We start from the raw sequence: 11380 nt of genomic DNA on the forward strand, positions 1-11380 counted from the left end.
TTGGCCGTTCGAGGCCCGAGTCCCAGCTGTGCCAGGTGAAGAGATCTTCCCCAGCTGTGACCCCAAAACGCAGACACCTTGACATGCCGCCTGGCTGACGGGACAAGATGTGGAGCAGCAGGTGGTCCCCTCCCCTGCTTGGACCAAGATCCCAGGGCATCCTGCAGTCAGGACCTGGAACACCAGGCCAGACCCTCACTGGGACCCCAGGTGCCCCTCTGTGCCCTCCCCACTGTCACTCACTGCCCAGGAAGCCGGAGGGGAATGGGGAGGGCAGACCTGGGGCAGGAGCTGGGGCAACCCTGGGAGGGCAGGGGCTTGGGTGAGTCGTGCCCCTTGTGATGCCACAGGAGCAGTGCAGCCATGCGCTCAGCAGGGCCTAGGTCAATAAGCATCGCGCTGTGAGTCTCGGGGTCCTGAGCAACGCCATCCCCACCTCCCCACTGCCCTGGCCTGGGTCAGTCAGGACAGTGCCTCAGAAACTTCCACATGAGCAGAGACAATCGAGGGTCTTGTACAAATGCGGGTGTTCATTCAGTGGGCCTGAGCTTCTGCGTTTCTGACAAGCTCCTGCTGATGCTGATGCTGCGGGCCCTGGACCACACTTGAGCAACGAGAGTTTAGGTTGAAGGGATGCAGAACATAGTCGCTACAGATGGAGGGTTGCGGACAACCCTGGGTCTTCTGCTTCACCTGGGAAGATATTCCTCAGGCTTAAGTCAAAGGCAGGTTTCCTGATCAGCCGCCGTAGCACCCCCCCCAGGTCCTCCCAGCAAGCCAGAGGCATGTGCGAGTTTGTTTTTTGAAAACCAAATGGTGAGTTTGGCCTCACAGATGAAAATGCCAATTTCTCCTTAGGTGCTTGCCCAGGCATCCTTGTGATGACCCAAGACCCCTGAGGGGAACAGATTGTCCTGGGAAACAGCCACAGAAACATGAAGATGGGAACCCCATGGGGCACAGGCGCAAAGTCAACTGACTTACGAGTGGTGAGTAGAAGATGGTCACTCTGCTCAGAGTGGCCCCCAGTGTGTGTGAGCACAGCATGAGGGTGAGCGGCGAGGAGGGTGGCGTGACCATCACAGATGTGTGTATGCACGCATGAATGTGTGTATGTGCAGGACAGGGCAGGGCATTTATGTGCAGGGGTGGGTGGCAGGAGCAGCAGCTTAGCCAGGGTGTCACTGGGGCTACTGTTGAAAGTCTACAGGGCACACCCCACTTCGCTCTCAGCACCCAACTCCAACCCTGATTTCGAGGGGCCCCCGCCTGGGCATCGCAGCTCCAACTGTCCTGCTCTGCTGTCATGCAAGGGTTGGAGTCTAGTGTCCCAGGACAGTAAAGCTGGACAGCTCTCCCGTTCAGCCACATCCTCTTTTGCTGGAATGTCTGGGCTGTCACAGACCACTTTCCAAGACAACTCCAGGCTGAGAGGGAATGTGGGGGTGATTCCTTCTCTATGTGCACCACTGATCGACCAGCCTCTGCTTGCACACCTCCACTGCTAGTGAGCTCACTCCCTCCAAAGGCAGCTGGCTCCATGATGCCACAGATCTGACCTCTAGAAAGTGTGGAGTCTGCTCTGAGACCGGGTTCCACTTCCTCACTAATCCTCCTCCCTTCCCTGGATGCACCAGTGGCCCTGTGCCCACCTTCCTTCCCGACTCCTCCCTCTGTAGGGTGGCCCCCCACCATTCCACTGGCCTTCACACACCACTGGTTACCAATGTCCCTCCTGAGCATGGTGCTCAGCCCTGCTGATGGCAGGAAGTGAGGTCTGGACCATGACAGGCACAGGTGGCAGCACCCAACCAGGAAGACCCAGAGACTGAAGCAGATGTGACCATGCTGAGAGCTCTCACTACTCAAAACAATCAACCTCAAAGGGGCAGGGGCAGGGGCAGGGGCCGGGAGCAAGAACAAAGGCATGTCCATCTCCTGAATGTCACAGCCTCTGTCCTGCTGCTTCTCAGACCATGCAGCTGGGCTGTCCCTTCTGATGATTTGTCCAACATCTCACATTGGCAGGAAGCCTGAAGAGGTCCTCAAGGTGGCAGAGACCTCTGCTAACAGACTGCCACCGTGCTCCAGACTTAGACATTGATGCTGAGGTGGGGCTCAGGGTCTGCAGGGGAGACAGACAGACAGCAGCCACATTATCCTGGTGAGTGCTGGTCCCTGCGCTCCTCCAGCCTGGCCTGGAGATGGAAAGACCACCCAGCTCAAGCTCTGGTGGACGGGAGATGCTCAATAAAGATTTATGAAATTAAAGAATTCGTAAATTAAGGCATAGAAAGTGCAGGATTAGGGACTTGAGCAAGGTGTGGAAATGGCACATCTCAGGAGAATCCTGTGGGGAGGGAGAGCATTTCTTTCAGAAGGAGGGACAGGGGGCTGCAAGGCCACTCTTACACAGTGGGCATTCAGCTCTGCCAGCCTCCTTGCACACCCCTTCCCCCCACCCCACGCCATAGCAACAGCTCAGAGTCTATTACAGAGTGAGTGCTCCACGCATATTTACGAATTAGAGAATCAGAGGAAATGTCTCCTTTTCAGGCCAGTCCAAGCTCAGGACCGCTGGTGGCCTCTTGGTCAGTGGGCAGCGAGTGACCAAAGGGTCCCTGTGCTGCATGGGAGGTGTGACGCTGTGACCTTGAGCTGCTCCCCCTGTCTCCGGCCCCCTCTCTGCCCTGTGTCATCCGGCTCAGAATGCCACCCCACAGAGATGGAAACGTCTCAGCGGTGCCTTTGCAGGAGTTTGTGCTGGAGGGGTTTGAGGGTGGCCTGGGGACCCAGGCCCTGCTCTTTGCTGTGTTCCTGGCCCTGTACCTGGGGACCGTCCTGGGGAACCTCACCATGGTCGTGGTCATCACCCAGGATGCGCGTCTGCACTCCCCAATGTACTTCTTCCTCAAGAACCTCTCCTTCCTGGACCTGTGCTACTCATCGGTCATCGCCCCTAACGCCCTGGCCAACTTCTTCTCCTCGTCCAAGGTCATCACCTTTCAGGGCTGTGCCACCCAGCTCTTCTTCTTCTCCCTGCTGGGCACCACCGAGGCTTTCCTCCTGGCCGTGATGGCCTATGACCGCTTCATGGCCATCTGCAGCCCCCTGCGCTACCCCATCACCATGTGCCCCTCGGCTTGCACCCGCCTGGTGCTGGGCACGTACTGTGGAGGCTGCCTCAACTCCATCGTGCAGACCGGCTTCACCTTCAGCCTCCCGTTCTGCAGCTCCAACCACATCGACCACTTCTTCTGCGACATGCTCCCTCTGCTCCGGCTGGCCTGCACCAACACAGCCCTCAATAAGCTGGTCATGTTTGGCATCTGTGGGCTCATCGTCGTGGGCACCACACTCATGGTTCTTGTCTCCTACGGCTACATCACAGTGACCATCCTGAGGATGCAATCAGGAGCTGGGAGACACAAGGTCTTCTCCACCTGTGGCTCCCACATGATGGCTGTGTCCCTCTTTTATGGAACCCTTTTTGTCACATATGCCCAGCCGGGAGCTGTTGAGTCCATGGAGCAGGGCAAGGTGGTCTCTGTCTTCTACACCCTGGTCATCCCGATGCTCAACCCCCTCATCTACAGTCTGCAAAACAAGGACGTGAAGGAGGCCCTGGGGAGGCTGAGGCAGAAACACACAGCCATGTGAAGGAGGAAGGCCAGAGAGACAGAGGGTTCTGGGGGGCAGGACAAGAGGGCTCAGAAGAAGACACTGGGTGTGGATTTAGGAAATCATATCTCACTCTTCCATTCATTCTTTCATCCATCCTTTCATTCAACCCTTCTTGAAGCATATCAGGGACTCAGCATTGCAAGTGTGAGATGCAAAAGTAAATAAGGCATGTTCTTTACCACCGGACAACTAATGGTCCAGATGGAGCAAGACCCTAATCTTGAAGTTTAGGTAATACAATGGGCAGAGCGATGAGCAGAGTGTTTGGAACAGGAAATGGGACGCAAGTCCAACATCTGCCAATGAAGGTACATGGACGAGACAGACTCTGTGGCCTTCCCCTTTCACTGTATCACCTCATCTAATGTAAATGTGTGCTCAGCACTCTCTCCTGGAGCACTTAGAAGTGGAGATTTAGGGTGCTCAGCCTTGCCCCTTTCCTGGTGACAGCCTTGTGTCATCATAGCTGATTAGGGTGAGTTAGCACGACAGTGCTTCCCCCTCAAGTCAACAGCCAAGCTGTTCATCTACTTATTTCTTCTGTTCTCTGGTGCTCACCACCTCTGCATGCAGCACAGGGCACCTGCTCTCCTGCTTCCGATGCTCCTGTCCCAGGGTTCTCCCCTTAGCCACCAGCTGGGAGCCCCAGATAAAACAACAAGAATGCCTGATATCCAAAGTTCATCTGACCCTTTACCACTCAGTCTGTCAGGTGACAATGTCCTGACTCCTTGTGACCAGAGCAAATGGTGCCTTGTCGGCACAGACATCTCTGAATAAGGATGAAGTTCCTGGTGGCTGCAGCAGACAGCAGGGGGATGGGAAGAGAAGGTGTAATCTCCTGGGGGAGAGCACAGCTCCCGGGCCCTCTGTCCCACACTCCCTGAGAGCCCGGACCCTCAGGCTTGAGCTGCCCACTCACAGCTCCATCCTCATGCTCAGTGGACCCAGCCCACAGCCTGGACTCAGAGCTTGTTGGCCTCCTTAATATGTCTCCCTTTACTAGCGCATAATAAACACTTTAAAATTCAAGACCCTGTTGTTCAGTAGTCCCCCTTGATCTGTAGTTTCACTTTCAAAGGTTTCAGTTGCGGGTGGTCAACCATGGCCTGAAAATATTAAATGGCAAATTCCAGAAATAAACAATTCACAAGTTTTAAATTGCGTGCTGTTTGAGTCGTGTGATGAGCTCTCTCGTGGTCCTGCTCTGTCCCCCTCCCCTGGGATGTGCCTCCTCATCTTGTCCAGTGGATCCACGCTGCATACACCACCCGCCTGTCAGTCACTTACTAATGGTCTCCGTATCAAGACCGTCGAGGTATCGCAGTGCCTGTGTTCAAGTCACCCTTATTTTACTTAGTAATGAGCCTACAGCATGAGAGTAGGCATGCTGGCAATTCGCATGCGCCAAAGAGAAGCTGGAAAGTGCTTCCCTTAAGTGAGAAGGTGAAAGTTCTCAGCTTAATAAGGAAAGAAAAGAAATCCTATACTGACGTTGCTAAGCTCTATGGTAACTTTTAGTACGGTATATTGTTATAATTGTTTTATTGTTAGTTACTGTTGTTCATCTCTTACAATGCCTAATTTATAAATTAAATTTTATCTTATATATGTATGTACACGAAAATCATGGCAGATATGATTCCGTACTAGCCACGATTTCAGACATCCACTGGGGGCCTTGGAACACATCCCCTACACATAAGGGGGGACTCCTCTAGTTTTGTTTGTTTCTTTTTGTTGTTGTTGGTTTTTTTTGAGGAAGATTAGCCCTGAGCTAACTACTGCCAATCCTCCTCTTTTTGCTGAGGAAGACTGGCCCTGAGCTAACCTCCGTGCCCATCTTCCTCTGCTTTATATGTGGGACGCCTACCACAGCACGGCTGGCCAAGCAGTGCCATGTCCACACCTGGGATCCGACCGGGGAACCCCAGCCTGCCAAAGGGGAACGTGCGCACTTAACCCCTGCGCCACCCGGCTGGCCCCAAGGGACTCCTCCAGTTTCGATTCTGATTCTCTACTATCTTTTTAAGAACTTTAAAAATTTTTAAATGTGGTAAAAAATAGCATTTTCTGTTGTAACTAATTTTAAACATATAGTTCAGGAATGCTAAGTATCTTCACGTTGCTGTGTAACACATCTCTACAACTTTTCCGTCTTGCAAAACTGGAGCTCCCTGCTCCTCAAACCACAGCTCTGTTTTCCCCTGCCCTCCAGCCACTGGCGACCACCATTCTACTTTCTGTCTCTATGCGTTTGATGACTTTAGACACCTCAGAGAAGTAAAATCAGACACTATTTGTCTTTTGTGGCTGGCTTACTTTACTTAGCACAATGTTCTCAAATATATCCATGTTGGAGTATGCGACAAGATTTCCATCTTTTTAAGGCTGAATAATATCCCATCATATGTATATAACATGTTTTCTTTATTCACTCATCCATCGATGAACACTTGGGTTGCTTCCATCTTTTGCTCGCCCAAAAAATGCTGCTATGAACATGGGTGAGCGAACATCTCTCTGAGACCCTGCTTTCAATATTTTTGGATATCTAGTGGAGTTACTGGATCATATGGTAATCACCTCTCAATTTTGGAAGGAACTTCCATAATATTTTCCATAGTCACCTACCGGTTTACATTCCCACCAACAGTGCCAAAATGTTCCGATTTCCCGCATGTTAGTTAATATTTGTTATTTATTAATTTCTTTTGCATGAGCCATTCTGGTGGTTGTGAGGTCTTATCTCATGTGGTTTTGATTGGCATTTCCCCAATGATTAGCGATGTTGAGCATCTTCTTTGTTTGTAGATCATCTTTAGAGAAATATCTATTCAAGCAGTTTGCCTTTTTTTTCATTGGGTTATTGGTTTTTTAATTGTAGGAATTCTTTACAAATTCTGGATGGTACCCTCTTATCAGATAGAAAATTGTCAATCACTTTCTCCCATCTCATAGGTCGCTTTTCCACTCTGCTAATTAAGACCTTTAATGTACAGATTCTTTATTTCAACATAGCCCCGTTTGTCTATTTTTACTTTGTTTCCTGTGCTTTTGGTGTCATAGCCAACGAATCATTGCCAAATCCAACGTCATGAAGGTTTTCCCCTATGTTTTGTTCTAAGAGCTTAAAAGATTAAGGCCTTGCATTGAGGTTTGTAATCTATTTTGAGTTAATTTTTGTACATGATGCAAGATAAGGGTCCAACTTCATTCTTTTGCATGTGAACAGCCAGGTTTCCCAGTACCATTTGTTAAAGGGCCTGTCTCTTCTCCAGTGAGTCATCTTGGAACATTTGTCAAAGATCATTTCACCATATCCATAAGGCTTCATTTCTGGCCTCTCAATTGTATTCCATGGGTCTATTAGTCTGTTTTTATGCCATTACCATACTGTTTTGATTACTATAGCTTTGTAATATGTTTTGAAATCAGAAATGTGAGACCTCCCAATTTGTTCTTCTTTCTCAAGGTTGTTTTTGCTGTTTGGGGACCTGTAGATTCCATGCGAATTTTAGGATGCATGCTTCTATTTCTGCAAATAATAACATTGGGATTTCGATACGGATTGCATTCAGTCTTACATCACTTTGGGTAGTACTGACATCTTCCAGCCTGTGAACATGGGATGTCTTTCCCTTTATGTAGATTATCTTTAACTTTTTTCAGCAATGTTTTGTAGTTTTCAGTGTACAAGTCTTTCATCTCATTGGTTAATTTAGCTCCTAAATATTTTCTTCTTTTTGACTCTATTGTAAAATGAATAACTTTCTTAATTTCATTTTGTATTGCTCATTGTTAGTTTTCAGAAGTGCAACCACTTTGAATGTGTTTATTTTGTATTCTGACATTTTGATAAATTTGTTTGTTAGTTCTACCAAGTTTTTCACGGAATCTGTAGAGTTCTCTCGATGTAAAATCCTGTCATCTGCAAACAGAAATAATTTTACTTCTTCTTTTCCAATTTCGATGCCTTTTGTTTCTTTTTCTTGCCTGATTGCTCTGGCTACGACTTCCAGCACTACGTTGAACAGAGGTGATGACAGCGAGCATTCTTATCTGTTCCTGATCCTAGAGGAAAAGCTGTCAGTGTTTATCCATTGAACGAGATGGTGGCTGTGGGCTTTTCCTATGTGGCCTTTATTATGTTGAAGTAGTTTCCTTCTATTCCTGCTTTTACGAGTTATTTTTTTAAGATTTTTAAATTTTTCCTTCTTCTCCCAAATTGCCCCCAATACATGGTTGTATATTGTTTAGTTGTGGGTCCTCCTAGTGCTTGGCATGTGGGATGCCACCTCACCATGGCCTGATGAACAGTGCTAGCTCTGCACCCATGATCCAAATCGGCAAAACCCTGGGCCGCCAAAGCATAGTGCACGAACTTAACCACTCAGCCACCAGGCCAGCCCCGAGATTTTTACATGAAGAGGCATTGAGTTTTCCCAATGTTTTTTCTGCATTCATTGAGATGACTATGGGTTTTTCCTATCATCTTAATGTAATGTATTGTATTGATCAATATTCAGAAACAATACAATCTTTTAACAGTATTTACTTACATACTAGTCAGTAATACTCCCGTCTCTCTCTCTCACATATATACAAATATTGTAAATATAAAACATTTCTTGTCATTTAAAGAGTTTCTCTGTAGGAAAGAAGATAATTGGCTTGATGTAATAACTTGACCCAAAATTCCTGTAAACTTTCAGACACAATTTACCTCCACCCCTCCCAGCGTGCCCAGATGCAGGGCCTTGCCATCTTCTGCTGGCCACTCATGAACATTGACTGACTGGCCTCCCTGCCTCCACTTTGCCTCCTTCCAGCCCATCTTCAACACCATCACCAAACAGATCTGTTTAAAATAATAATTTAAGTACGTGGCCAGGGCGTTGCCTGTAGTGAGATGGTGTCAGCAGGAATAGGTTTGCCCCGAGTGGCTCAGATCTGACAAACAATGCGTCTCTCGTGGAGGAGGGGGTCAGTGGTCTGAAGCAAATGCGGCGGTTCCATTCACGGGCAGAACCTCCCTTGGGCTCCTGCTCCATCCCACCAAGGGCATGGATGACATTGTCATGGGAAAGGATGACCCAGAGCTCCAGTCAAAGTGTCCACCTTATAGTCACAGGACGGAAGACATGAAGTATTTATATTTTTATTAAAATTATATTTTTATGTATCTACAGAAAAAATACTCAAGTCATATCCACTCCTGGAATTCACCAACACTTGGATCAAGAGAAAGAAATTTACTCAAATCTTGCCATCTCCTTGCGCCCCTTCCATTCCTCACCCTCTAAAGTTAACCATTGTCCTAACTCTAAAGGTTCAATGCTGTTCGTTCTCGACAGGACTTATATAGAACCGAAGGAAATGATTCTAAAATAGGATGCACCATGTCCAAGAATATCCAAAGGACTTCCGAAAAAGAAGCAGCAGCAGGAGGAACATGTCCTGCAAAAATCTAGATCCTTTTAACACCTTTAACACCTTTTAACACCAGTTTAACAGTGAAACTGTAATATTACCAAGTATCTAATAGAAAAATAAGAAAGGAAATGGAAATGGCTGGAAAGCTATTGAAAAGTTACTGGAACCCATTAGCTGCTGGGAAATGCAAATTAACATAAATGGCATAGATGTAACACATCCATCAAAACGAGGAAGGGTGGAGAAAGGGTGTAGGAAGGGACTCCTATATCACTGATTGTGTTTCATGGGTACAATGACATTGAGAGAAAATTGGCCAGATGGGTGGATGAAAAAGGAAGAATTGAATAGGATGCAGTTGTTCACAGAGAACAGTCAAGAGCCAGAATGCTATATAGTAAGAGTAATTAGCCCTCCTGTTCTCATGGAAGTTATGAATGTAGACAGTCCAGACCCACAGAGACTTGCTGAAGAAACTAGAACAGAAGAGACAAGGGTCAGCACGTGAGTCAATACTGCGGTCACTGGAGTGGCTTATAGCTGGCTTCAGTCCCACGTAACCAGGACACACTAACGGGGGGGCTTTAGCTTAGAGTTGAGTAGTATCATTGGCAAAAAGGCAGAAAGACGCAATAAAAGGAGCCTCCATGATGCAAGGTTAAAACAAAGATTAATAAAATTAATTTTAAACATGAGGAAAAACATGAGTCTTTCCACTCAGAAATGCATTTCTAGAGATATACTTTAGAGGGAAAAATGTTCATTGCATAGAGTTCATTACTGAAAAAAGAACCTGAAAAAGGAAATAACCTAAATATCTCTCTAAAGAAGATTCCACCAGTAAATTGGAGTATATTTTGGTGATATTTAACAGAAATAAAATAAATGAACTAGAATATGCAAGGACTGGCAGAAGGCGATCAAGACCCCTGCAGACTCAGTTTTGACTGAGGGCTGCAGAGCTGACACAGCCCTGAGACAGGACAGTGAAGGGGTATTCCTGGCCTTGCCAGCTGAAAGCAAACTGCTTCACCAGCCTCCTGTGTTAGTTACTAGGGCGACCATGACAAATTAACGCAAAGTAGGCGACTTATAACAAGAGGAATTTATTCTTTGATGGATGTGGAGGATAGATGTCCAAAATCAAGCTGTTAGCAGGGCCTGCTGCCTTGAAAGCTCAGGGAAAAATTCTCCCTTTTCTCTTCATAGTTTCTGGTGGCTCCCGGCATACTTGGCATTCCCCTCCCTTTAGCTGCCTCACTCCCATCTCTGCCCCAGTCTTTCCATGCCCTTCTTCCTTGTGTCTCTGTGTCCTTTCCTCTTCTTATGAGCACATTAGTCAGTGGATTTAGGGCCCATCTAATCCAGTAGGACCTCACCCTAATGAATTCCATTGGAAAGACCCTATTCCAAATAAGGTCACATTCTGAGTTTCCAGGTAGACATTTTGAGGGGCTACACCAATCACCCTACTACTGTGAGGTTCTGTGGGCCTCAAGGGAATCTATATTCTGCAGGTGCTGAGTGAACTGTCCTATTTATGCTGAGTAGGTCCATTTGGTTCATGTTTTGAATCAATCATAACTTATGCCTGTAATTCTGTGAATCTGTCTGCTGTTTTCTCAGTTACTGAGAGACGTGTGGTAAAATAGCAACCACGATTTTCGTGTATACATTTCTTTTTAATTCTTCCAGTTTTAGCTTTATATATTTTAATTCCATATGAGATGCATACAAATATAAAATTTTCACATCATCCAGTTCGGTCAACATTTTCATTATGAAATTTCCCTTGACCAATATCCTCTCTCTCCTGAACTCTGTTTTGTTTGATAATTATGAAGCCACACTATCTTTCCTTGTCTTGGAATGTTCATGGTACATAGTTTCTCCAGCACTTTATTTTGTATTTTCATATTAAACTTATATCACCTCTATACATTGGATCTGGGTTTATATACAGGGCTAAAATATTTTGACTTAACACTTGTGATTACTCAATCTGCACTGAGTGTAGGGCCACCTTGAAGAGGATCCAAATGGCCAAACTGAGAGGATTTCAGCATGATTTGAGTCATAACTGTAATAGATGCTTAGAAAGAGCTGCTCTGCTATGCACGCACTGACTTCCCACCATGGCCCTCTTCCTCTAGCAACAAGCAATGATGGGGCAGGATGGAGCAGGAGGAGGAGAAAGGGCTGTGGGCCAGGAGGTTATAGCTGCTGCCCTGGGGACACCGCTGGAGGAGGGGCACTGGGT

General features: G+C 47.1%; 1 protein-coding gene across 2 annotated transcripts; it reads left to right on the top strand.

The window, feature by feature from the left end:
* The first annotated feature begins 346 nt into the window (after positions 1-346).
* OR9S17 (olfactory receptor family 9 subfamily S member 17) lies at positions 347-4716 on the top strand. Of its 2 annotated transcripts, XM_070269204.1 has the most exons (4): positions 347-457; positions 859-989; positions 2029-2164; positions 2557-4716. In XM_070269204.1, exon 4 carries the CDS (start codon positions 2710-2712, stop codon positions 3658-3660), a length of 951 nt encoding a protein of 316 aa, XP_070125305.1. In that variant the 5' UTR covers positions 347-457; positions 859-989; positions 2029-2164; positions 2557-2709; the 3' UTR covers positions 3661-4716.
* The last annotated feature ends 6664 nt before the right edge of the window (positions 4717-11380 follow it).

Source organism: Equus caballus, chromosome 6, assembly GCF_041296265.1.
Source record: "Equus caballus isolate H_3958 breed thoroughbred chromosome 6, TB-T2T, whole genome shotgun sequence".
Classification (NCBI taxonomy): Eukaryota; Metazoa; Chordata; class Mammalia; order Perissodactyla; family Equidae; genus Equus; species Equus caballus.